Genomic DNA, 27,165 nt, shown 5'->3' with positions numbered 1-27,165 from the left:
GTTTTAAATGGTGTAAGTGCATGGATACGGGTCCACAGATAGTGGAGTCCATGGATCCTAGCTCTCCTGCTATGAAAAGCCACTGTAGTCCATTGCATCTTCAATGGTCCTAATCCAACTCCAAAAGAGCACTGGTAAAGGCAGTAACCAACATGTATGAGATTCGTGGGAAGGTCTTTTTCCAGAGGAATCCCACTCAGCAAAACACAAACCACCTGTTTTGCAGTGTGTCTTCTTCCTCAGTCATTTGTTGGAACAAAAGAGGCCAGCCTCTTTCAGAGCTAGTTAGAACGGGTGTTGCCCATGGTGATGGATGGTCAGCATGGTCTGCATTGGAATGGAGCAGGTGGGGAACTGGGCACCCTCAAGGCTTGTGGGTGGCCCTGGAGATGGGAAGGCACCCAGCTGCTCACAGACAGCATGGTACAGCCCTCTGGATCAGGTCTTTCCCAGGTCCCTGGCCAGTCCCAGCTCTGCGAGAGTTCCCAGGAGCAGTGCTGGGTGCTGCATGTTACCCTGGGGCACGCGAAGGCAGGGAGTCCCCACCAACCTGAGAAGCTTCCGAAGAGCTTGCTGGTCAAAGACAAAGTCCTCTGAGAGACAGGAGAGCAGGAGCTTCTGCTGCTCCAAGGCGTATTCCTCTACCAGCATCTCTTCCATTTGCATCTGCAGCCGAATGTCCAGCTGTGGAGAGCAAAGTCAATGGGCTGGTTGCCACCTATCAGATCTGGTTGCCTAGGGCTCCATCCAACCCAACCTCGGGCCCCTCCAGGGATGGGGTACCTACATACAGCTATTAAGTTCCATAAACGTGGCAGAATTTGTGAGCAAGCACCCCAGCGATGCCCTGCATCTCCATCACAGAGTGCCATAAACTCAAAGGTGGTGCAGAGAGGATGGATGGTCACAGGCAGGAGGTCCCAAGTGACAGCAGTGCACACCCAACCCCATTGCAGAAGGGTGACACGTGCTGAACAGCGCAGAACCAAGTTCTCACCACCATATCCAGGTCATCCATGGGTGTCTCAGTGGCTGTGGCCTCCCCAAGAACAACTGCTTCATCTCTCTGGCTCTCTTTCTCCACCTTCTCTCTTGCCTCCTGCAGGATCTTCTCATATTTTTCGTTTCCTGAAGGAAAAAAATATCCAAAAATAGAAGCGGGAGTGCAGCACCAATCTCATGTAAGCTGGGAAGCCCCTTTCCCCCAACCTTGTCCTCTCCCAGCAGCACTCTGCAGGCAGTCTATAGCAAGCAGGCGCTGTTCTCCTCTGAATTTGGATGCTCACTTCCACCCATCTTCCCCCATACAGAAGAAAACTTCATCCCCTGCAGTGTGATGCTAATCTGTCCTTGCCAAGTGCCCTGCTGGTCATGTAGACAATAATCCTTCCAGCTGGCAGACATGCTGGCAAGCCCTTCCTGGGGCAAAGCCCACGTGGGTTCCCTTTACTGAGGAGTCAAAAAGCTGCTGGAGGGCTGGGTTTTGGGGTGTGATACCTCTCAAGCCTCCAGGTGGGTGACAGCCACCCTATGGGTGTATAGCACAGAGGAAACCAGGGGACCTTCCTGGGGACAGAGAGGCAGAGCTCACCTCTGATATTCCTGGGCAGATCCAAGCAGATTCTGGGGAAGCTCCCCTCCCCTCTCAGAGTGATGGTTTCTGGCTCCAAGTGCCCCACTTGGATCTGGAAAGTCCTGCAGAAGGCTCCAGGTACCCCTGGTAGGTAGTAAACCTTCAGCACCTGCTCCTGGCTAGGTCCAACATAACCCTGCAGAGAGCGGGAGAAGGAAGGGGGAAGGCATCAAAGAAAGTTGCATGGACAGACAGTGAGCAGAGAGGGGAAAGCAGAAGTGCCAGGGCTGATGCTGCTACAAGTCTCAGCTGCGACTTTGGAAGCTCACAGCAAGAGGGCATCAGCGTGTCATCCTTGTAGGATGCCAGGTGCTCCTCTCCCCCTTGTCCCTCTCACTGCCCCACAGAGCTCTGCAGGAGCAAGGGACCCGCACCAGGGCTGCTCGTTTCTGGCAAAGGAGCCAGCTAGAGAGCAAGAGCAGCCCTTCTCTGCCCCACAGGACCAAGGTTCAGTGCTTGTGCTGCCCTGTACTCACCGTGCTGGGCAGCACCAGGGGCACGCCAGGCAGAGGGCAGTCGCTGGGGCTCAGCACCTGGTACTGGAATCCCACCTTGCCACTGTTCTGCAGGGTGAGCTCTGCTTCAGCAACTTCATTAAACAGCTGCGGAGGGACAGAAGATGGGCATTGAGCCTCATAAGGTGGGACAACGCTAACGTGGGGAACCCACAGCTGCAGGGCATAGGGACAGGTATCAGGGCTGGGTTGTAGAGGTGCAAAACCAACCACGTGAAGAGGGCCAAATACCACCAAAAATCAAAGATAAACCAGGACAGCTGCCCTGTTCTGCAGTGCCAAAGTCTAATGGCCACTTCTGGGTCATCACCCCACCACTCATCATTTATCCCTGCAAAGTAGCATGCGCGTTGCAATTGCTGGATGGGCATGGAGGTCTGCAAGCCTCGGTGGAGCTAGCAGCAAAAAGGGAGATGATGGTGTATGTAGTTAGAAATATCTGAATGGCTTTTAGTTGAACAGGGAAAGCAGGAGTTATTCTGGGGAAATTCTCTCCACCTACTGACTGGGAAGCCCAATTCAGCTTCTCCCCTGGTTTATTTTGTTGCTTAATCAAAAGCAGTGGTAAAGAGCATCTCCTTGGGTCTCAGCCTGGAGGAGCTGGATGTGCTAAGGACGTTCCTCTGCAAATCATCACCCTTCTGCCCAAGGAAGCAGAAACCTTGAGGTGCAGGAACTCCCAGCTCTGGAGAATGGAAATGGCCATAAGAACAACAGCTGGGACGCAAGGTGTGTTACACAGATGCTGGAGGAAGGGCAGGGAAAGCTGTCCACCCGACAGAGTTGCTGGAAAGAGTCCTAGACCTTGCTGAAGATGAGGACCAGCCCCGAGAGAAGCTGTGGTACCTGCAGCCCCCAGTCGATCTCTGTGACATCGAGGAGGTAGCTGACGACTGAGGCCTCTCCACTGAGCATCACTTCGTAGGTCGGACCTCCCTGCACCTCACACAGCGCCGTGAGGTGGACCACCAGGTTGGCATGGCCAAAGAAGGTGAAGGTGACCTGCTGGCTCTCGCCTGGCTGCAGCTCGCCATATAGTGGCAAGATGTCAAAAACCTGCAGGAAGGGGAGGTTGGGGTAGGGAGCATCAAGGTCAGTGCAGAAGAGCCACCCGGCCCCGGGGTGAGGCTGGAGCTCTGGCTTGGAGTGAAGGACGTGGCTGCAGGGCACTCAGAAACACAAAGTCATCCCAACCTCCTTCGCAGCCATTCTGCTTTTCAGCCGAGGAACCATGGGGAAATCTTCTCCCATACTCACTAATTAATGCTTTCATTAATACATTACATTAGCATAATTTGGGAGGCCTCCTGGCAGCAACGCATTCTCTCCGCAGCAGATCATGCCTTTAGAAGCTTTAACTGCCTTTGGAGAAGCATGAGACTTGGAGATGAGAGTCCTGCAGCTGGGGGAGGGCTCCGGCTCAGCCCACGTTGCTCCTTGTCCTTTCCACTCCTGGGCACTAACACACTGCCCTCTCTTAAAATGCTGCAGCAAAATCCACTGCAGAAACTTCCCACGGGCCTCTTGATTAACGCCAAGAGAATGAATAATGCCCACTTGATTAATGCCAACAGAGTGAATAATGCCCACAGGTGTGGTCCTTGCTCAGCCCTACAACACGTCCTGCATGGCCTCTCCCAGGGCTGGTTGCTTCATCAGCACTGCACAACGCTGTGCTTGGAGGGATGCAAGGCCACTGAGCAGCACCAAGGGCCATCAGCGTGTGCAGGGGCCAGGCAACTGCTTGCTACACTGGAAATGTGGAAGTCAGAGCCAGGAGATAGCTCTTACCTCCTCCACACCCAAGGCGAGGGGCTTGTTCTCCACAAACTCTGTCACTTCCTTGGTCTCCACCAGGCTCTGAGTCTCTGCAGCACTCACCATCTCTGCAGCACTCTCCAGTTCCTTGACAGCAGGTGGTAGCAGCTGGAAAAAGAGCACCAGGAGCTGCAGCAGGAGCTGGCTGCTGCGGGGAGACCAATCTCAGGCGTCGGACTCGATGATCCTTGCGAGCCCCTTCCAACTTGGGATATTCTATTACTCTATGATACCATCTGCTGCCACATCCACATCCCACCTGCGTGGGCTCTTCTCTGTTGGTTTGAGGAATCATAGGATATCCTGAGTCAGAAAGGATCCACACAGATCACAGAGTCAGGAGTTGGACTCCATGGTCCCTTCTTACCTTCTTACCTCCTTACGGGTCCCTTCCAACTTGGGGTGGTCTATGAACCAGCAGTGACAACCTCCTATGATTATCTCAATGGATAAGGAAGAATCTTGTCAAGCTAGACACAGCTGAGACAGAACCCAGGCACCAATCAAACATGGAACATCCCTGCCATCAGTTCAGTGTGGTTCTGAGCCCATCCACAACTGATGCCCCAAACCTGGACAGGTGAGGCTCTCCACGACTAAAAAAGGGTCTACAAGGGAAGTACATCGAAAACTGAAAAATAAGGACTTGGGAAGTGACTGGCAGACCTTCAAGTGCTACTCAGGTTTCACCTCATCTGCTCCCCACCACCAGGGAGCTGAAGATCTTCACGGGAGTGATCTTTCTGAATGGCTCCATCCTGGCCAAGGCAGCTGAGATGCTGCTTCAGTGGTATTTAACCTCAAAAGTGCCCTCAAAAGAAGAGAACTTGTCCTTGGGGTTTTGATCCCTATTTATACAGGAAGTCTTTGTAATTGGTCTTGGAGTTGAGGAATATGTGCTGCTTCTTAATTAGAAGAAGTGTTTTGTGCTGCAGTCCTGACTTCAATAGCAGCTGCAAGAGTATTTAGGGGACATCCTCAGACCCAATTAGAGGCTCCATCTCCCCTAACAGATAAAACACAGGGGAAGGCTGAGTTTTCTCACATTCCCTTTTCTTCTCAGGAAGAAATGGCAAAACTTGGCCATCTTCAGCACTCTCCAAAAAGGCCTTTTGGCCCTCTTATAGTTTATTGTTTGGCCAACAATGAGTTACAGAGCTTTCAGCTAACATCCGCTACTCACTTCAGCAATGTAGGACCCCGAGACTCTGAGCACAGCTCCCCATCCTCCTTCCTAGCCTACAAAAGGAGCTACAAGGGGATTAATTCCCTTCCAACTCCAACAGAACCCTCTCCAAACCCACCATCCTCAAAGTCTTTCTGCACTCCACATACACCATTTTGTCATACCTGCATTTTCAAAACAAGCAAAGCATTCTAAAAGATGCTAGCCAGACTCTTCTAAGCTTACAATCTCCCTTCTCCCCAGAAAGGCTATACAGATATTGCCTAAGTACAGCAACGTGAGCAGAAAATCAAACTGCAGTACAGACTTGAAGCAGTTTTGGATCCTGCTCAGGCACATCCACTTGGATTTCCCTGGTTTGCTTGTGTATACATGACAACAAAGCAGGAAATCAAAAAGACTGCATGCTTCTAACTCGGCGTTTAGCCACGCTGCTCTGTGCAGCCACAGGGTATCATTGCTTCTGGCTAAGAGAAAAACGTGTGGACTCACAATGCTAACACAGCTGATATTAGGATTCGAGCCCTTCTCCTTAAACTTCATGCTCATTTTGGCATTTCCTGACCCCACCACCACTGGGATCAAGCTCCAAAGCACACCAACAGTCAGCAAAGACATTCCCAAAGCTGGGTGACAGCAGAGTTTCTGCAACCTCTTGTTTTGGGAAAGCACCCATCTGCTCTGGGGCTGTCAATGCAACATCCAAGCAGGAGGTCTACAGGAGCCTCTACCTGCGTCTCCAGGGCTCCATCTGCATCTGCTGGCTCTGGGGCAGGTTCTCCTGCTGCTCCTGCTGCTTGATCTGGCTCCTTCACGTCCATACCATGGTTGCTGCTGCCTGCTGATGCCAAGGACTCCATCAGGGCTCCTTCCTCTTTCTTTGGTTGGGATTTGATGAAATATTTAGGTACCGGAGGACTGAATCTAGAACAGAGAATACATCTGAACAGGGACCTGCAGTGGGAGTTCTGCATGGGATGGATGAGCCGTTCAGCAGGATGAGGCTGATGGAAGCCACTGGGAATAGGCTCAGCTCTGTGCCTGGAATGAGGGCAGAACCAAACAGCAGTGCTAAGTATTCTGGGGGAAGGAGGTCTTGCCTGTTTTTAACCGAGGGCCAAGAATAGGCTTTTAAAGCAGCCTTGGGTGCTTCACTCCTAGCTGGGAATTTGGTGCCTACCCTTAACAATACAATCCCCAGTGGGTCCTCATGGCTCAGCAAGCCCTGCAGCCAACACCCACCCTAGCAAGGGAAAATAACCACAGCTTGGAGCTGCTTGAGATAAATACTACGGGGTTAATAACTCCTGAGGAGAGGCAAAGCCCTCAGATGGAAAATCCATAACCATTTATTAAATTACCCCTAGTTCTACAGTATGGTTTGAGGCAACTTTGCGGCGCCTCGACAACAGCAATATTTCTCATGCTGAAGTAGAAGCTCTCTGGGACTCCAGGAGTTGATGTGATCATCGAGTACTGCTGCAAGACAGCCAGGGACCACTTCCAGGGGGAAAGCCTGGAAATGGGAGCAGTAAGTGCAAGATGAAAAGGAAGGAATCCCAGCAAGCCAACGGGTCAATAAGAGCTGCCATGCTTCTGCTTGCTGGGAGACAAAGTCCCAGCAAGGGACCCCAAGGTGAGGTCTTAGGAAAGCAGAGGGAAGGGGGAGATGAACACGGGGTCCCAGCTCCCTTCTACCATTCAGGGTCTCCTATTGCATGTGCGTGGAGTGCAGCTCAAACCTCCATGGAGTGAAGAGTGGGGATGGGAGCGCAGTTGGACGGCCACTGGGGAGGGAGGGAGGAGGCCCTGCCATCCCCAGCCTCTGAGATGCCAGAAATAAGCCTGCCTGTGAGCCTGCTGGGGACACAGCTTCACACCGCTTCCCACACCCTCCTCCCAAAATAGAGGAGCTAGAAATCACGCTGCTGCTGCCAACCCAATGTGACGATGCAGGCTGAGCAAGAGCCATCAGCACCAGGACGGTCACCCAAACTGCATCTCGCCACTGCAGCTGGCTGGATCCAAGCAGTCTCTGCTTTGAGAACAAGCATTCCTCCTCCTCATGGGGCACTGGAGCAGCAAGAGAGGAGACCCCGGCCCCATAGACTGCAGGATGCTGCTCCCACATTCACTGCATGTGAAATCACCTGAAACCTCAACTGACCCATTACTTTCCATCAGAAAAATCAAGAGAGGGTCTTGAAAGCTCCTCTTGCCACAGCTTCTGCCTCTCTCAAAGCGTTTCCATGGGACCTGGCAGATCCCCAACCACCAGTGGCTGGGGCAGGGCCAGGCACCATGGGCACCTGCACTTCTCACCTTGCCCGTGGGCACAGAGAGATGTGGAAGGTGCTTCTGGAGGAGGCCAACCCACAAAGCAGCACTCTTCTTTCAGTTCCAGGTGACTGCACTGCAAATAGCCTTCACTTGCCCTACCTCAGTGTGTTCTCCAATGCCACAGCTCTGCTCTCCAGACCACCACAGGGAACGGAAGCGCTGGTGTTGGTCACCGTTGGGCAAAGGAATCATAGAACCATTAAGGCTGGACAAGACCTCTCAGATCCCGAAGCCCAACCCCCACTCACCCCCACCATGCCCACTGACCGCATCCCTCACTGCCACATCTCCATGGTTCCTACAGGGACAGTGACTTCCCTACCTTCCTGGTCAGTTGTGCCCGTGCCTCACTGCTCTTTCTGAGAATAAATTGTTCCTAATATCCAACCTGAGCCTCAGAAAACCCAAGTTTTCTTCGTTTCATCTCCTCATCATTTCTGCCCCTGAGTGCAGAGCCTTCCGAGAGCTGGCTTGCATCCCAAGCAAGAACTGCAGCTCTCCAAACTGAAAGACCCAAGACCATGGGGCAATAGAGAAGCAGTTGGAGCTACCAAAGCCCCAGATCTGCTGCCCCAGGGAGCCTGTCAGCTCTATGAGACACAGCAGGCCCATGACAACACTGGGGAGAAAGGGGTGCACGCTCCTGTCCCCCCTGTGAGACTCCCCAGCACCAGGGCACGACAAATACGTGCATTTCAGATGTAACTTTTTGCTACCTCTCTCCTCCGGCAGCTGACAGAGCGCTGCTGTCAGATTTTTGCCTTGCACTGTTTTTCACTGTCTCTATTTTCCATTTCTTCCTTGTTATAAAACCATCACAAACAAAGGCCCCATCAAGTACAACAAGAGATTGTTTTTGTCAGTAATGAGGCAGGAACCTGGCTGGCAGGGTCCCTGCAGTGCAGCCTGCCGGGGGACGTGGCAGGAGGGAGGGCAGAGGAACAAGAAGTTATTAATGCCACAGAAGACCCACTTGGGAGGAGAAAGGCTCCTTGTTTGTTCAAAGTAAATCAGCAGAAAAAATCCTAGGTAGAAAAGAGACGCTTCCTAACTCAACAAGCCCTTTCCACAAAGGATTTGCTGGCAATGCATTGCTCTGGGTTTGTAGCCACGAAGTTCCCACTGCAGAGGCATCAGGTCAAGGCAGGAAGCAGGTTTAATGGGAGCCACAGCTGTGCAGATGGTTTGTCCTGGAGCATGGACCACGTGGAGCATGCTAGCTGCCTCCCCAGAAGGTTTGTGTACCTGGGTCTCAAACAGGGACAGGGACCAAGGGGTCGTGCAGGAACAGCAGTGCTCAGAAGGAGCCATGCATTGCTGCTTGCTCCTATAAGAAGAAAACTTTGGAGAACAGCTGACCATAGTGTAGAGCCTTTGGAAGAAGCAGGAAGGATGCATTTGTTACAGATGTCTCTGGTTATTCTAGAAACGCCTTGCACAACCCATGGATGCAATGCTTTCCTTTTTGATGGGAATCTAAAGCCACACCGAGGACCTACGTACTTCCCTTGGAAAGGGGCACAAGTCAGTCCTCGTGAAAGAAGCCTTAAAGATAAGAAATCTTAAAGATATGAAATGCAGTGCTTGAATTTGGCTCTGCCTCCTGCTGGGTCGTTCTGGAAATTGATCCCAACGCAGCAGAAAACATTGCAGTGCAGTGCTTAACTCAGCTTGGAGTTATCAGAGATGCAAGGGAAGGGAGAGACTGATCTCAGCCTGTCCCCACTCTGTACTCTAGGGGAGGAGGAACCACGAGAGATTCATGGCTCAGCAGTGTTGGAAAAGAAGCATGGTTGGCATGACCTGGGCACGTCCAGCCACAGCAATGCTTGGGCTGGGTGACGTGATTGCTCTGCTTGAGGAACTAAAGAGTACAGAGGAGGAAAATAATGCATTCAACAATTAGAAGAAAAAGAAAGAAAAGTAGGCACAGTGTTGTCCAGACAGAGAAACATTTTTGTCTCCTGGTCAAAATAAACATGTGTGTCTGATTGATGCTGGGAGCCTCTGATGATGAGCTCCAGCAAGGTTAGATGGATGGATGGTTAAATTCCATCAATCTCGCCTTCATGGGACCTGATGCTTGATTCTCCCCATGTCAGGCTGAGTTAGTTTGATCTGATAATTTAGAATACCAACAGTGCTTAATGCGGACCAGAAATAATATCTGACATGCTGCCCTTCTGCTGGGCTCTTAATGAGCAATTTGAGGTGTTAATAGCTTGGAGACTATCTTCATTTCCAGCTCTGCCACAGAGAATCACGTGATGTCTGCTGAGGGACCCGGGGAGAGTATATTAATGCTTAATTAAGATGCAGAGCAGAAATGGGAGCTGTCATAACATCCTCCTCACTAACAAACCAGCACAGGGTCTATACCCAAGACCAACGGAGCACAGGCTGCCATGTTGCCCAGTGCTGGAACTGCTTGGTGCTGCCCACCAATGGAGCTGGGTGACTCAGCATCCTCTGCAAGAACCACTGCCTGCGGGCTCAGGTCCAGCAGAGCCAGCTTAGGTGGGGACAGGGTGATTAAAAGCTGAAAAAAACAACCTGGCTCTCGCATTTCCAAAAACTCCAAGGGGTTCTAAATAATAAGAGTAAAGATAAACAGGCAACCGGCCAACAAGTGGCCCCAGAGGAAATTAATTCCACACAGGCTTTGGTGTAATGTGCTTGTTTCTCTGTTATTATAAAATATAAGCATTGTTCTATCATCAAAATTAGATTCTCCCCTTTAGCTTGTAATTAAACCCTAATCTAATTTACCAGGAGATGACAGCGGCCTCCAAGCAACGATTACAGCCCTGCTCCCCTCCTGCCTGCCTGCCTCCCCCTGCATGACTGGAAACCTTTGGACCCATTCCTGAAGGTGCCATGCATCAAGAAGGTCCGCTGTTACTTGCTCAGACCCAGCTGAGAACGGGCTGCCCAGAGCCCAAATGCTCCCCTGAGCCCTCCACACAGCCACAGCTAATTTCCACTCCCCAGCAGGTCTCCTGCTGTGAACCAGATCCAGTTCTCCAAACAAAGCTGCTTATTGATGATCTGTATTATTTAGAAGAGCAGCACTTCAATGCACAGTGGTTAACTTTCCTAGGGCATTATGGAAAAACCATTTGCTGCTGTAATTAAAACCATCCAGACTAGACTTCTGTACTACAGGGAGAGGCCACAGCGGGAAGAACGGCTGCAAGTGTGCTTACAGATGTGCTTCAGCATGACTGCAAGAAGGCTCTTGGGCTTGGGATCCACGGGGGAGCTCTGCTCCATGGGGACACTGGTTTAGTGGGCAATATAGGTGGTAGGTCATAGAATCATAGAAGCATGGAATGGCCTAGGGTTGAAAAGGACCACAATGACCATCTGGTTTCAACCCCCCCGCTTTGTGCAGGGTCGCCAACCACCAGACCAGGCTGCCCAGAGCCACATCCAGCCTGGAAGAACAGTTGGACTTGATGTTGATCTTTTACAACCTTAATGACTTTACGACTCAGAGGTAAGAAAGTGAAATTCTGGGCTACGGATTAAGGTTGAAGTGTTGTAGGCTCCTATAGTGTCCAGTTGCAGCTGTAGGACACACCGTGTCCCTCCCAGCCTCAGACTGGTGCAGGTCACCTCTTCCCTGACCGCAGCCAGTAGGTGACATTTCCAGATGGGAGAGCTGAAAGCAATTTGTCAGACGGCAAGCAGACAGCCTTGGGCTCTGCAAATTACAGACAGGACACGAGGAAGGAGAAAAGGGCAAGGCACGTACCTCATCTGGCTCACAGGGCTGCCTGCCAGGAACGACCAGCGGTACCGCACGAGCAGCGGGCTGCAGTTGGTCACCTCAACGTAACGCACGTCCTCGGTGTCGTTCAAGATGCAGCCAAAGTCCACGGCCGTGGTCTCCACGTGAAGATTTGGGAAGTAGACTTCTCCCCGAAGAGCAATGTGCTCCTCAAGAGGGTGCTCAAGAAATTGTATTTTCAGAGCCCGCTCCGCCACCCGGATGTTCAAACCCTCTTCGTAAGCGGGGTTAAATCTGATGGAGAGGTGAAGTTCCTCCCCAGTCTTCAGCTTTAGTGGCTACAAGGAGAGGAGATGTTAAGGTCAGGCTGGATGGGGCCTTGGCCAACCTGACCCAGTGCTTAATCCAGCAGTTGGCAACCCTGCCCATGGCAAGGGGTGGAACCAGCTGGTCTTCGCCATCCCTTCCAACCCAGGCCATTCTATGTTCTGTGTTAATCAGCAGTGCAATAAAGTTCCACGAAGTATGTGAATACGTGGTGTTCCAGGTGGGATGCCAAGGTGAGTTTCTCAGTTCATCCCTCATTTTCTTTATGGTGTGTCTGCCCGCAAGCTCCCCCAGCAGACTACCTCAGGCTTACATTTCTGCTCTATACAAGAGAAAAACTGGCCTGCTGAATCGTGGACCTGAGAAAGCTACATGCCAAAAACATAACCACATCAGCTCCATGGTAAGCCCTGACTCCTGAAGAGTTCCTTCATCCTTACACTCAGAACATGGGCAATGGCACTGCAGCCTCAGACTTGCAGCAGAGAGGGAAAATCCAAACTTACCCACTAGAAAGGCAGCTTGTTTCTTTCAGCAGCTCAATTAAAATGTGGTTTAGCTCAGGCCAGGCTGCTGCTGACCCAAAGAGCAAACACCTCCAACTCCTGAAGCTGCACCACGAAGCCCGAGCTGCTCACCTGGGTGTCCATGGAGAGAGGCTGCTGCTCCGCGTTGCAGAGCGAGAAGGGCTGCTCCACGAGCAGCACCGCACTGAGTGGCAGGGAGGAGATGTTCTTCAAGTGCAGAGGTTTGTGCTGAGCAGTTAGGACATCACTGGGTTGCTACAGAGACAGGAGACAACAAATGGAGAAAGAGTGGCCATAGGCCCCCTTCCCTTCCTGCTGCATTGCACGTTTTTCAACTCTGAATCGCAGATCTCTCCATTGACCATTCTAATTGCTTTTCGCTCTTTTAGAAAGATTTTCTCAAAGTTCATCAAACACTTTTCTTTTTCAGAAGCCACAGCATCCTGCAGGGGACTGCAGACATCAGTCTCTTACAGGGGAAGCAATGTGACCCAAGAGGAAGCAGCTGCTCCTACAAGGCCAAAACAAAGCAAAATCCACATCATACAACTCCAGCTTTGGGCCGAGAGGTGCAAGGCTCATTTCCACTTGTGTAAATTAATGTTTGGGAAACGAGCTCTATACGCATTGCTCTCAGCCATCTGCCATGCCATCGTGTTTGGTAAATGGGAAAGCACAAGTTGAGCAGAGCGTGGGCACCAGGGAGGAGAGAAAAGCTTCTCATTAAATCTGAGCTGCTCGCAGGATCGTGGGCTATGCTGAGAGCCAGGGAGCTGGAAGAGAGACCTGAAAACACTGACAATAAATAATGAACTATTTTCTCTTTTTCAGACACCTTGTGGGAGAGGGAAAGATGATGCAGGAGGCAGGAGTTAAGAGACCAAAGGGCACCTGCTTTGCGTTGCTGTTATCGTCAGTGCAACTGAAGGACGTCTGCGGCTTCTTTGAAGGAGGTGATGGGGAAATGCAAAGAGCCAACATCTCTACTGACAGCAGAGAGAGTGGCAGAGAAACAAGAGACCACGACAGCTTTTCCTCATCAATCTGAGCTGCTGACAGCACTCTTGGTTTTCTCAGCCTCCCTACAGGACCGGTGTTCAGACTCCAGTGTGCCACGGGGGATCCTCAGAACCCTCCTCTACACTGAGTACAGAAACCAATGCCTCTCTAGAAGTGGCCCCAGCCTGCTTCTGACAGGGAGCTGTAATCCCACCATTACGTGGGCGAGGAAGCAAGGAATGGTCCCGTTCAAATCAATAACCAAAGCTCCACGGACTCGGAGAAGACTTAACTTTGCATCCCGAAGGCTTGAGGTCAGCAGCCCCTCAACACAAGGTTGAGCACGACGACACAACCCAGCCACTTACCTTCTCCACCCGGAAAGTGATTTCCCTGGAGGAGAGCTGCAGGACAGGGGCAATGAACTCGCACGTGACGTCCACCTGCATGATCTGGGTCTTCCCTGCCTTGCTGCCTATGATGGCATGGCACAGCAGCCGCTCCGTCACCACCTGCAATGCCACAGTCTCCCATGTGCCCCATTGCTGAGCACAACCTTTATAGAAAGCAGTAGGACATCACTACAAAAATAACTGCGTGAAGGGAAAAGAGGGTCCAAAGCCAACAAGCCTTCCTTCCCTTGGAAGCTTAGAGGAAAGGATACAAAGGAGAAACCCATGTAACAGGGCATCTCAGGTGGCAGCCCTCTGCCCAAGCTAAGTGCTCTTACACTCCAACTTCTCCTGGTTCCTCTTGTGGTATCACTTCTCCACATCCCCTTTTTGCCCCATTGCAGCCCCATACAAGCAAGGCAAGAGCCTTCCCAGGGGCTTGTGGTGGCCCCAGGAGCCCCAGCCGAGCTCACAGATCCATACTCAGCTTTCATAGGATCATAGAATGGCCTGGGCTGAAAAGAACCGTAATCATCATCTAGTTTCAACCCCTCTGCTATGTGCAGGGCTGCCAACAACCAGACCAGCACAAAACCCTCTCCAGTGCCCTACTCTTTGTATTCCCTCCTTGGTTCCTTTTCTCTCTCTTCACCAATCTCCTAGAGTTCAGAACTGCACAGTGAAATGCCAGGAGAGTCCCACCACATGAGTTGCCACATCTTCCTCCACTACCACTCTCAAACACCTTTCAAAACGGCTATCACTGGGGTCATGGTGCAGATTCATTCCTGCTCACTGTCTGCTTCCCTGCACGATTCCCTTCCAACCCAAGCCATTCTGCAGTCCTCTGAATTGGGCTTCCCCAGGCAAAAGGGGCCGGTGCAGCAATCCCATTAACACCTCAAGCTGCAGCTCACGGGTGCACAGCCCTACGGGCAGACCAACTGCCCTTGGGACAGCAGGGCTGCTGTGGAAATATTGACACAAGCCCCAGCTGTCAATGGTAATGATCCCTGGGAGCAGTTTCCCACGTGGAGAACATCCTCCTGTGATCACCAGGGCTGACACACGCTGTGTTCATTTTTCTCCTCTGCAGCTCGGTGCCAGACGAGCCCTCTGCCTGTGTTTGTGCATGGAGCAAAAATGCTGCTGCTCCCAGACGCTGCCCCCTCCCACAGGTGTTGTGGATGCTTCCCCCAGATATATCACCTTGGCTTTCTTGTGTGTTGCTGTTTAATTATTATTTACTTACTTCCTAATCTCTCTGAGCTTAATTCTTTTCTCTGTCCTTCCCTTCCGCCTCAGCATGGGATGCTTTATCGCCTTATCACCTTATCACCTGCTGTTTGCCCCCTAAAGTAGCCCATATTTTGATATCAGCAAGATGGCTTTATGGTAGCTATAGAAACAAGAAAAGCCTTAGCAACTGATGGTGGCCAGCAAGGAAAGCAACCGGCGCTGCCATGGTAACTTGTGGCATTTAAACACTTTTTGAAGGCAAATGCTCATTTTCTCCAGTAAGAGCCAAGGGGCACCGAGGTCGACCCCACGGATGTAACCCGATGGGAAGGGCTCAGCCCCAAACCCAGCCTTACCCTTGGAGTGCTGGAGAAGCCTTCCAGCTCCATCTCCATCGTCCTGCCCGGCATCAGCTCCAACCTCAGCGGCCGAAGCCTGAACACGGGGCCCTGGGGGGGGCTGCCCTTGGTGTCACCCACGGCTGGGAGGCGATCGCGCTGGCGGAGCGGGGTGAAGCCTTCTGTGGTCCAGTAGAGCAGGTGGGTGCGCCTCCCCTTGTTCGTTATCTTGAAGTGATAAGAGCAGGGGCTCAGGCTGGAAGAGAAGTAGAGAAGATGGAAAGTGTCAGGGAAGCTGGGATTTCCCAGTAGTCCCCCAGCTTCAGCACTCTGCTGGCTACAGCAGAAGCCAGACCATGGCTGTCCCAAGTTTATCAGCATGTAACATTTGGTCTGTGTGAGAGGAACAGTTTTCATGAATCATTAAGGAAATGACCAGTAAGCTCATCTAGTTCAAACGCTGACCCATCACCACCATGCCCTCTGACTTCAGGGCTCCACACTCATTGTATTTTTCCAAGGTGCTTCCCCCAGCATCTCTTGCTGCCCCCAACAGATCACCATCCTGTGCCCTGGTGCTGTGTTTTGGGATGACAAGTGGGACATGGGTACATGGGATCAATGGAAGTTCTCCTGCTATGAGCACAGCAGTGAGAGCCAGTCTGTCTGCAGAGGGGACCAGCAGGGGGTAACTAACTGGAGCGAGACATAAACCTAAATGAGCATTTAATGGAAATTGATTCTTTCGTGTAAAGAAACATTAACTGTGGGCAAGGCTGGAGTAACTATTTTACCCATTAAAAATCTCAGCTTGGCCAGGGAATGAATGGTTCCAGGAGGTGTTCAAAACCAGCACAAACACGTGTCCACCCTAAGGAGCTAAATACAAACACAGAAGGCAGCGAGTCTTTGAAACAGACTGCAGAAGTGTTTGCTGTGTAAGAACTCAGCACGAGACGCCGTGTCTCATGGAGAACTCAGAGCACTCATGCCAGATGCAGGACCACAGTCCTGGGAAGCTCAGCTGGTGCCTGGGCTCTTTGTAAGGACCTGCCCTCCTCCCCTGCTTGTAAGACACAGAACCCCCTCTTAGAGATGAGCCCTTTCAATTAACAATTAATTTATCCTGCCCAGCAGGCTTTTCCTCCTCTCGCTTTCAGGGCTGCTCATAGAAAGTGTCCCTCATGCCCATGGGACATACCTGTCCCCAGCCACCATCCCCTGCCTTGGGATTCCACAGCTGTGATGGAAAAGATGGCAGGAAAAATAACAACAAATACACAAATACAGGCAGGAGGAACAAGGGAAAACTACACCTAATAACGAGAAGCTCAGCAGGGAAAGACGAGTGAGCTGATCAAGGGCAAAGAAATTCTACTGCTCCTCCAGCACTGCCGGGCAGAGGAGAAATAAAACAGCATCATTAATTTCGTCAAGGAGTTGCTAACAAGCTACCACCAGGCTTTACGCTGTTGTGAACCAATACTCCATACTGAGTGAAAAAGCAAGCAACATTATTGCAAAGGGAAATATGTTTATATTGGTAATGTAGTGTTTTTCAGCCAGAGGCTTCTGGGACCTGCTGCTTTGCTCCAGATCTCTATTTGACAAAGTGAGGAAATAAATGCATTATAACTAGGGGCAATTCAGCGACAAGTTAGCAACTGGTTTCCATTGCGGCTGCTTTTGAGGGCGAGCACTTTATGCCTTTCAAACAGCTATAAGGCATTTCCAAAGGATTTCCTACCAATGAAACACTGCTGGGACCTCAAGAGGAAGGACTGACCTCAAGGACCGCAATGCATCCCAACCCCTGAGCCCCTACCTGAAGTGTGGCCCCAAGTTGAGCTCTGGTGCAAAGGGTTTATCGGTGACGATGGTGGTGCCGATGCCAACAGCCCGGACTGGGATCACGTAGGTGCTGCTGTTCTCTACAAAGAGGTTCACGTTGTCCTGGAATCTCGTGGTGTCGTCCAGGTTGGCTATGACAGCCACCGACACCTCGGTCTTGGGAGGGATGATGCCTTGATGGGGTTCAACCCTCCAGCGTGAATCTTTGCCATCCTGCAAGAGGAGAAGGATCGACTCAGGGTGGGAGCAATGGAGATTTGTGAGGGAAGGGAAAAGGCAGGCTGAAGGTACAAGGCTAAAAGACACAGCACATTTCACAGAATCTAAGCTATGCTGTCTGGAAAAAACAATAATGCAGGGGTTTGTGCAACTTGCATTTTACCTCTCCGGTAAAGGACCCCCTTCACCAACCCAATTTTGACCAATCCAAGGGATGCCAAACAACCTGGCTCCGAATGCCTCCGGGGATGGGGCACCCACAGCTTCCCTGGGCAGCCTGTTCCACCCTCACGTGGATGACACCATGAACCCCCTTCCTGCCCCCACAGCCCTTGCCACTGCGCTGCCACCAGCCAAAGAACACGTCCAAGCCAACCAGCGGGTGCGAGATCTCCACTGACATTAAGGTACAGCTTTTCCTCTGATTTGTGCTGACATAGGGTAGCTCGCTTGAAAAGGAGACCTGATAGCTCTGCTCCAGAGGTGAATCTGCAAGTTTGCTACATGACAAAGCTCATTTATCAAAGCCTGGCAGCAAGTCGGGCAGTAAATTGTGCCCAAGAAACTATTGCTGAGAAATAGTGATAGGTTGTCTGGATGGAGACAGGCTCTGAATTCCCAGTGCAGACCTGCTGCGCTCCTCAGGTGGAGGAGGATTTGCAGCATGCCTTCATTCCTGCATTAGAGCTTGGATTCGAGGGGCAGCACCCAGCAGGAGACCCACCAGAACCAACAGGCTGAGCTGGGCCACCTCCATGCGGATTTGCAGGACGGTTCCTGCCCACACCATCCAAATTTCCCCCATGAAGCAGAAATCCTGCGGAGCTCCAAGTCTCCAGGAGCTGGAAGTGAGTGGCCCCATATATTCCATCTATAGGAATCCCCAGTCTAAGGCCTGGCTTCTGATAACATCCCTGCTTCTTGCTTTTCCCTAAGTGCTCTGGGAAACGATGCAATCGCAGTAATGCACTGAATAGACAAAGATAGTGGCTATTTTTGTCCCTGTAAGAGCTTGCACTATTGGACATCAGAGTTCCTGAGCGCTAAGCAAGGGTTGGGATCAATCATTTAATCAAGAAGCTTAGCACCAAGATCATTAGCTCCTCACAGGACAGACTTCCATTGAGAGTAAGAGCTGCCAAAATCTGTCTGTAATCAGCACCAGTGAGCGTGGGAGATGGATGGCAGCTCTCAAGAAACAACGGGGGAACCACCGCACTACTAACAGCCAGTTAATTAAGAGTTCTGGTCCTTCTGGCTTTGCACAAGTCCAAGGGGAAGCAGAACTCAATAGTCAGAATGCAGCTGTCCTCCTTCCCAAGCAGCATTTCTTTAAGGCTAGTCAACCGAGCAGGGACAGGCTGATGCTCTACCTGGGGATCGCTGCCAGGCAGAGCTGTGATGCTGCAGAACAGTTGCTGCTGACTGCAAAGATCTGGTCAGGCACTGGAACAGGGAAGTGGTGGAGTGCCCACGCATGGAGGTGCTCAAGAACCACGGGGATGTGGCACTGAGGGTCATGGTTAGTGGGCACGGTTGGGGTGGGCTGGGCTTGGCTTGGACCTGCAGATCTGAGTGGTCTTTTCCAACCTTATGACTCTGTGATTCTACATGGCTTCTGACTGCTTGGAGATGTCTGACATCCAGGAACTGAAGGGGCAACCAATTCCCGTGGACAGCCAGGCTCCTGGCACTACAGCAACACCATCTTCCCAGCAAAAGCACCAGGAAAAACCCCCAGCAGCCAGAAATCCTCCAGCTTTGCACCAACTCTGCAAAGGGCAGCAAAGAGATGGCAGGCGGACCGCTTGGGTCCAGCTTCAGACGCAGCGCACCACCAAGGGGATGTTCTACAATAAATCTTAAAATAATAATAATAAATCAAAACTGATGTGTGGGACTTGCTGCCACTGACAACAGAGCCCAATTTGTCACACTTGGCTCAGCTGCTTGCCTCCATCTGCTTCCCCTGTCCCAGCTCACCCCACCAGCACTCAGCCTTGGGGCTCGCCAGGAGGGACACAGCCACAGCCTGGCTGCTGGCTGCCAAGCAGAACATTTAATAACCAACCCCTTTCATTGTCCTCTGGGAAAAGCATGCAGCTGAGTCACTCTTGCTTGTAAGAGCGTAATTGCCTTGAAGACTTCTCCACTTCTTTAATTTCGTTGGCCAATGAGAGCAGCAGAATACTCTCAGTTTCCTTAGATGAATAGATGACAATTTCTTTGTTTACCAAAATATAGCAATTTTGAGGGGAGCATGAATTCATGTAAGTTACTGATGCAATAAACACTCTTCCCTACAGCCAGGTTTCAGGCGCCTTTCCCAAAGTCTCCTCCAACCCTTTCCTGCCCCTCCTAAAAGCCATGCGCAACCCACACCCTGGGGAAAACACAGCTTTCTGCCATCCTCAGAAGACTTTGGTGCAACCCACTGCAAGCACAAGGCTGCAAATTCCTGGCCATAACCCACGTTTGTGGCTGATGTCACATTTCTTTACAAGGAGAGTGGCTAGGCCATGGAACGGGCTGCCCAGGGAGGTTGCGGATGCCCCGTCCTTGGACGTGTTTAAGGCCAGGTTGGACGGGGTCCTGGGCAACCTGATCTGAATGTGTATGTTTGGTGGTCCTGCTAGGCAGGGGGGTTGGAACTACATGATCCTTGAGGTCCCTTCCAACCCAGGTGATTCTGTGATTCTGTGATTTCAAGGCACGGTCTGCTACATGGAAATGGTCCCTCCAGCTTTGGCAAGACCAAAAATCAAGCCCCAGTGCCCAGCTAGCCTCCTGTGCAGCAAAAGAGAGAGATGAATTCCCACCCTCTTCAAAATTCCTTCTGCACGATGCCAAATGGTATGGAATATAAATCCTTTTGGCCAGTTTAAGTCAACTGTCCCAATTCTGCTCCTTCTCAGCCACTTGGGCCCTTCACTGTGAACAGCCTTGGCTCTGTACAGCACTGCTTAGCAGCAACCAGAAACATTAGTGCATTATCAATGCTGTTCTTCCCCTAGACCCAAAACATGGCATCATACCAAACACTCTGAAGAAAACAATTCCATCCCTGCTGAAACTAGAGGGCCAGCAGAGTTCTCCACCTCAATGCACAGCTTTGGAGATCTTTCTTCCAGTTCCAGCCCAGCTTGCCTCTCTCCTGGCTGACTCCAAAGCTGACCCAAAGCAGGGACATAGCTCATCTGCATCTCAGCTTGCTCTTTTCATCCATAAGTCAAGAAGAAAGCATTAAGAGGAACAGTGATTTGCACAAAATGGGTACCACCAAGTGGGCAACGTGGCCATCTCCATTACAGCACCTGCCTCTTCTATTCTGAGCAAGACACTTGCTTTACGCCTTCCCTGTCACTGGCCCTTAATTTAATCTCGCTCCGTTTGTTAAGCTGCCAGTCCTGTAACATTGCTGCTGTGAAAATTTCAATCAATAGCTCATTCTTTCCAGTGGGGTCTGTGATCTATAAGCCTCACTGCTAGCAGCCACAGTTTCAAGATGAGCCATTAGATGGGAGGCAGGGGAAGGAGCTGCCCTGTGCAGTGTGCCAGCAGAGGATCGAAACAGCAGCCTTAGCATCTTGGAGAACGTGAGGCTGGTGGATTTATCACCCAGTCCCATAAATTAGGGCTCTGAAAGGCCTTGCAAGCTCCGCAGGGTACAGCTGCACAAGGAAGGAAGGAATTGCAATGGGATCACAGGCACAGATGCAATCAAGGACAGCATGCAAAACCCTGCAAAAAAACATCGCTTATAAACCAGAGCCAGCTGCCTGAGGTCACAGAACATTTCATTTTCCCTTTGAGATGGGGACGTGGAAATACTGCACGTAAGACCAAGTCCCAGGCTGCTACAGGTCAGTCACGATAGGTTGGAAAACAGCCCCGCAATCACTTACCATCTCTGTCCAGAACGATGCAGGGATGACAGCCTGGTTGAAGAGGTGCAGAGTTTGGGAAACATCTTGCAGAACTGGGATACGGCCGAAATTCAGCTTACTTGGATGCACGTAGACAACTGGGCCTTCTCCAGTGCTCACTAAATGGATTTCCTGCTCCAGGAAGCACGTAGAAAAGACCCCAAAAGAGAAAGAAAAGTTAAAAAGACGAGACAGTGCTCAGAATGCTCCTAGACTGAGGGAGTGTTACGACTGTTTGAAGCTTTTCGTGCTGTAACAACACAAAAGACCTGGAACAAGTGGAGGATCTGGGGTGATCCCAACTGAAGGACAGAAGAGATCTTTACTGGGGTGAAGAAACCCATCTTTTCTCCATTTGTTCACACTTGCCTATGAATTGTATTTATGTTTACTCCCGGTGCTATAGGAATAGCAGCTGTTAATTATTAATTACATCGTTCAGCATTTTTCTCCTTTGCCAGTCTGTGACCTGACAGTTTCGCTCTTGCAGAACTGGCATAGGCTCCAGGAAGGGGAATGCAGATCCCTTTACCAGCCTGCCTTCTCACATCATTAAAACAATGAGGATTTACCCAGCCTTGCTGACTTTTACCCGTCCCCAAGATCCCAACAAGACTCGGATGCACAAACCTCCCACGCTGACAAGATGCTGTGTGATTCACCAGAAGGCACAGAGCGGGATTCAGCCACAAGAAAAACATAATGTAAAACCTTTAATGATGTCTGACAGAGGGAAATGGCATTGACAGCTGTCAGAACCACTCCTCCACCTCAGCCAGCGCTCTCCTCTTGATAGGAGGCGACTGTGTGCAGTAAGAACCAGAAATCATGCAGGGAGGCTGTACCTCAAAACCGGAGCTGGTTGAGGAAGGAGGAGTTGGAAAACAGTTTGGCACCACTTAGAGCGTGTGCTAGCATATGTCCTCACCACAGGGGGCTCGTATTAAAAGAACCCTTCATCCATAGACTTCTTGGAAGAGGCAAGTTCCCAGTTCAGTAGAGCTGGAAGCACGGTGATGCAGGCAGAGGGAGCTGTTTGAGGATCCACCTGAGGCTATAAAGACTTGATACCAACACCAGAAGGCATGACTCAAGATGACAACAGCAAGTTCCTATTTGGTTTTGTGGGAACGCACTGTGGTTGCTCCAGTGGGGCCAGATCTGTATGCCGTGTTGCACTGGGCTAAGATATGCCATCAGTGCAGCATGTATGTGGAGAAATGGAACCTGATACCTTCAAAATCCCTTCCAGCCCGAGTCACAGTATGGGACAGTGAATCAACACTCACACTATAGGGCAGTCCTACAGAAAATGCAGGAACCTAGCCTGATGGCAAGAAACTCCCTTCTTATTCAACAACTGGAGCGTAAATGATGCTCAATGCTGACCAGCTTAATGGGCACACATGAGTTCAGTCCTGTGCCAAGCACTGCTGTAGGGTCAGTGAGGGTTCTCCAACTGAAATTCTCACTGTTTGGGCAAAAGAACAACAAATTCATTTCCAAGCAAGAAATTTAAAAGTTTCTTGAATTTGCTGAAACAAATTGTTAACCCAGGGGTAAAAGCTCTGCAAGAACACTGTAGTTAAAAAAGAAGCTAACAGCAAAACCACTGGGTCGTTCTAACAGGGAGAAACTCATCTTTTAGGGAAGTGTGCCTTGTATTTACAAGAAAACGTTCTGCCAAATGTCAGGTTTTGCTGCAAAATTTGCCTTCCTGCACTGCCTGCCCTTCCTGTTGACTGGTTTACACCACAAACGCCTGGGTTGAAACGTTCAGCAGCATCTAGGGGATTTAGCAGCATCACTTCCATTCATTTTAATGAGAGCTTAAATCCCTCAAACAGCTTTCAAAATGTCAACCTTCCTTTCTGTTACAGAAAGCTTAAGGTTCCCAGCAACCCTCTGACATCCAACTTCACGCTCAGAGGGATGACGAGACATTTTAGTGTAGCTGCTTCAAAGTTAATATCATTTTAAATTAAAGTTTAATTAGCTAAATTCGTTCTAGATCTCAGCTAGGTGAAGCCAGGACACTACGCAAGACTTTTTTGCCTATATTTTGTTATTGCTCTCGTGTACGTGTGGCTACGAACAACAAATTTTAGGAGGTTTTAGTCCAGGAAGAGTTTCCCTCATCCATTCCCAAGCTTGGTAGAAAAACACCTCCCTCTGTGTGAGATGTGAGGAGTGCAGATGCCATGAGCAATACCATCAACCCTTCATTCCATGCTCACACCAGTTTTATGTGGCAAGCCTGCCCATAGCTGGGTTTGGAGCAGTGAGTTCCATGGTGGAAAGGTGGAGGTCATCAGAAACACTTGGGACTGGGTCAGCACTGTCCCTTTGCTTGGGAAACTCTGGCTGTATCACTCCTGTGCTCCTTTGGGCCTGAGCTATAGCAAAGCCGTATGAGCACATCCAGCTCGCTTTTCCTGCATTGCTTCCTGTAAATGCACCATCTCTGGGGACACAGCCTGGTGCAGTGCGGAGCTCCTGTCACCTCCTTCGCCCCCAGGACAAACAAACACTCTCAGGCACATGGCAGCATCTAGCCCATGCCCACACTCTCCCCATCCAGGCTGCCGTGATTTTGGCACCGCACGCAGCCCACGAGCACCCAGCAAAGCAAAGGTTTGGCTTCCTGCCGCCCCAGCCATCATGGCTCATTCACCCGCAGAAATCCTCAGCGCGCCCCACCAACCTGAGCCACGCAAAGGGCACCTCTGGGACTCACCAGTGGGGATCCCTCTCTCCCAAACACCGCGACCGAAGCCACCGTCAGCCGCTCGCCCATCGCCCGGGCCTGCAGTGTCACCGGCACCTGCACTGAGCTGTGGGGCTGGATGATCCCGCAGGGCGCGGGGCTGGAGTACTGCACAGCAGCACCCTCCTGATGCTCCTAGGTGGGACAAACAGCTTCTAACCATTTTGGAGGGATATTTCATAGTATCACAGAATCACAGAATGGCCTGGGGTTGCAAAGCACCACAGCGCTCATCCAGTTCCAACCCCCTGCTGTGTGCAGGTCACCAACCAGCAGCCCAGGCTGCCCAGAGCCACATCCAGCCTGGCCTTGAATGCCTGCAGGGATGGGGCATCCACAGCCTCCTTGGGCAACCTGTTCCAGTGCCTTACCACCCCCTGTGTGAAAAACTTCCTCCTAATATCCAACCTAAACCTCCCCTGTCTCAGTTTAAAACCATTCCCCCTTGTCCTGTCCCTCCAATGCATCGACTGCACTGCTCAGCTTGGTGCCATCTGCAAACTTGCTGAGGCTGCACTCGATGCCATCGTCTGTCATTGATGAAGATGTTGAAGAGCACCAGTCCCAAGACCGACCCCTGAGGTGACCAGCCTGTACCCTGACATGCTTGAGTCACCAAGCCAAGGAGCTTAAAGAGCCCCCACAGGAGAAAGCAGAAAGGAACAAAGCAAGAGAGCTGGAGCCCCTTGGGAAGGTTTGGGGAGAGGAGGAGCAGAGGCAGACCTGGGGCAGCAGCGCGTAGCATCCAGGAACGTCGCCATCGTTCACCAGGGTCAGCGCCCGCTGGTAGGGGTGCTGGAGGAAGCAGCGCCCAAAGGGCACCACGGGGCTGAGCGCCCGCAGACGGGGAACCACGCACCTAGGATAGAGATGGACAGAGGGGAGTTAGGGACGCCGAGGGAGGGCAGAATTGGTTCATTTGTTGAGTCCTTGGAGGCACCTCCTGCTCAGGAGGCTCACGAAGATGCGTGGCACATAACTTTGCACTTTGGTTAAAAAAGAAAAAACAACTCCCTTTCCTTCCATACCCTGGTCTCCCTTGCCCCCAAATTTGGCCATTTGTCACAGCCACCGAGGGCAGGAGCCATCATCCTGTTCTGGGTCCTTTCCTAGCTTCTATGGTCACCTTGTTCCTTCACTCCATGGGCTTGTAACTACCCATTCTCTTCCCATTTGCACTCATTTTACAGGAGATAAAAGAGAGATAAGTGAGATAAAAGCATGGAGGGAGCATTTCTGACCCACGGCCTCAAAAATACCACAAACCTACCTGGCTATTTCCACGGGCATCATCCTAAAATGCCAATGGCTTATCGACAGCTTACCATCATTATGGTTGCTGAGTACATTCAATTAATGAGGTATACAGGGTTAGCTACATTCCTGCTGTAATTCAGCCAACATTTAGCACAGCGCACCAGGACTGGATTTGGCTGAGACAAGGATAACTTTTGGCTCTAAACACAGAACCACAGAACGGTTTGAGTTGGAAGGGTCCCTTAAAGGCCATCTGGTCCAACTCCCCTGCAATGGACAGAGACACCCACAGCTCCATCAGGTGCTCAGAGCCTGGTCAGAAGAACAGGAGAGCGGAGAAATCTGAGCTCTCCCTTCACATCAGGGACCGCTTTCCCCCTCCTCTCCCATCCTGCCCTTATCTTTTGCTCATCAATTCTGCCATGAGCCCTTTCCCATTTCATTACGCCTTCTTGACCCAGCGCAGACACCAGCCAGCAGCAGGTCCCAAGTGATGCCTATTGGTCACCATTCAGCACAAGCCCACCCTCCCCCTTGCAGGAAGATGACACTTTGGAAATACTCCTCAATGAACCACAGACCAAGCCAATCATGACTATAATTACTGTTCCCTTTAGAGAAACACTGAGGGCAGCGTCTGTTGGGCATACAAAATGCATTTTCCATACAAAATGCTTTGAAAACCCTGCTGTTCTCACAGCTGATTTAGCTCCAGCTGGGCAGAACAAGCTCATTAACTTTTGCTTCTTGTTTGGAGCTCGACCCAACAGCTCACTGGTGGTGGAAGCCCCAGGACAGATGCTGAGCTGCAAGGGAAGTTCCAATACCTGGCTGTAAGGAGAAGTGCCAGCACCTCCTTGCCAACACCGTCCACATCCACCACCAGTGCCATCTCGTACTGCTTCACCGTGTTGGAGCACAGGGTGACCTGGCAGAAGGGAACAACAGAATCATATCATGGCTTGGGTTGGAAAGGACACCAAGGACCATCAAGTTCCAGCCCCCCTGCCACAGGCAGGACCACCAACCTCCAGATTGGGTACTAGACCAGGCTGCCCAGGGCCCCATCCAACCTGGTCTTGAACACCTCCAGGGACAGAACAACAATATCCTCATCACTCCCTAAGGCCTGTGTCTGTGTGTGATACAAGCTGTACCACCTGGGATTGATGGGTGGGACAGAATCTTGCTGATGGTTGCTCCACCAACCTCGGATGTCAAAACTCATCAGGAGCTGTGGGCATTCCCAATCTAGAAATGTCCCATTGGGGACCAAATGGGCAAGGGACCAGAATCTGAGGACAACAAAGGTCCAGTCCCAAGGAATTCTCTTTAAGGCAATCTGTGTTTTAGCAACCCACAGGTCAAGAGAGACAGTCAGAAATAACACGCAGGACAACTAATCCCAGACAGGCGCTAGGAGTGAGACATGCCCTTGGGCACAGGGTCCTCCATCCCACCATAAGGAAAGGGAGGATTTGGGCCTAATTTTATGCTGGTCCACGTACAGAAGACAAACACAAATCTGCTGATGATGGCCAAGTTGTTAAATACACTTTGCAGCTATCAAGGCTTGTGCAAACCAAGTTAAAGCACAAATAGACTAACTGCAGTACAACACCGTACAAAAACCAGACCCTTAATTTTAAACCTTATCTACAGTAGAAAAAAATCCAGGGGAAATCTGCTGGCTTGAACAGATGGAGTGCAGCTTTACAAGGGCAAAGTATGGCCCAGCAGGTGCTGCACAGCCTGTGGCTGCCACAGTTCTTCCTGTCCCCATTAGAGATCACTGCAGTCCGTGCAGCTCCTGCTTGGCAGGGAATTAGAAGCAAAGCTAAGAAGAGCAGCAAACTTTTATGCAATGACTTCTCTCTAACAGCCATCTTCTGCCCACCGTAAATCAAAGAAGTGGTTCAAAGGAGCTCTCAAGAAGGAGCTGTTGAAGGTCTTGAGGGGGGCTATGGAGACGCTCAGAGGCTGGAGGACTTCTCCAATGTAGAAAGGCTAAGGGAGTTGGGCTTGTTGAGTCTGGAGAAGGCAAGGCTTTGAGGAAGACCTCACAGTGGCCTTCTAAAGCTAAAAGCTGTCAGTGCCC

At 51.0% G+C, this 27,165-nt stretch overlaps 1 protein-coding gene across 1 annotated transcript in view; it reads right to left on the bottom strand.

Annotated features, from left to right (window-relative positions):
* Positions 1-27,165, bottom strand: part of HYDIN (HYDIN axonemal central pair apparatus protein) — a 113,036-nt gene that overhangs the window by 33,377 nt on the left and 52,494 nt on the right. The window contains exons 16-31 of the mRNA XM_048958484.1: positions 25,895-25,995; positions 24,534-24,669; positions 23,781-23,945; positions 21,023-21,175; positions 16,873-17,111; positions 15,066-15,303; positions 13,447-13,590; positions 12,191-12,334; positions 11,250-11,563; positions 5,884-6,076; positions 3,940-4,074; positions 2,995-3,204; positions 2,110-2,235; positions 1,592-1,769; positions 998-1,128; positions 551-684 (exon numbers count right to left, since the gene is read on the bottom strand). Of these exons, the coding sequence (XP_048814441.1) occupies positions 551-684; positions 998-1,128; positions 1,592-1,769; positions 2,110-2,235; positions 2,995-3,204; positions 3,940-4,074; positions 5,884-6,076; positions 11,250-11,563; positions 12,191-12,334; positions 13,447-13,590; positions 15,066-15,303; positions 16,873-17,111; positions 21,023-21,175; positions 23,781-23,945; positions 24,534-24,669; positions 25,895-25,995 (2,741 nt within the window). The remainder of the gene's footprint in view (positions 1-550; positions 685-997; positions 1,129-1,591; positions 1,770-2,109; positions 2,236-2,994; positions 3,205-3,939; positions 4,075-5,883; positions 6,077-11,249; positions 11,564-12,190; positions 12,335-13,446; positions 13,591-15,065; positions 15,304-16,872; positions 17,112-21,022; positions 21,176-23,780; positions 23,946-24,533; positions 24,670-25,894; positions 25,996-27,165) is intronic.

The sequence above is a fragment of the Lagopus muta genome, chromosome 12, assembly GCF_023343835.1.
Source record: "Lagopus muta isolate bLagMut1 chromosome 12, bLagMut1 primary, whole genome shotgun sequence".
Taxonomy (NCBI): domain Eukaryota; kingdom Metazoa; phylum Chordata; class Aves; order Galliformes; family Phasianidae; genus Lagopus; species Lagopus muta.
The sequence above is the reverse complement of the archived record's forward strand: the minus strand, read 5'-3'. Positions and strand labels throughout refer to the sequence as shown.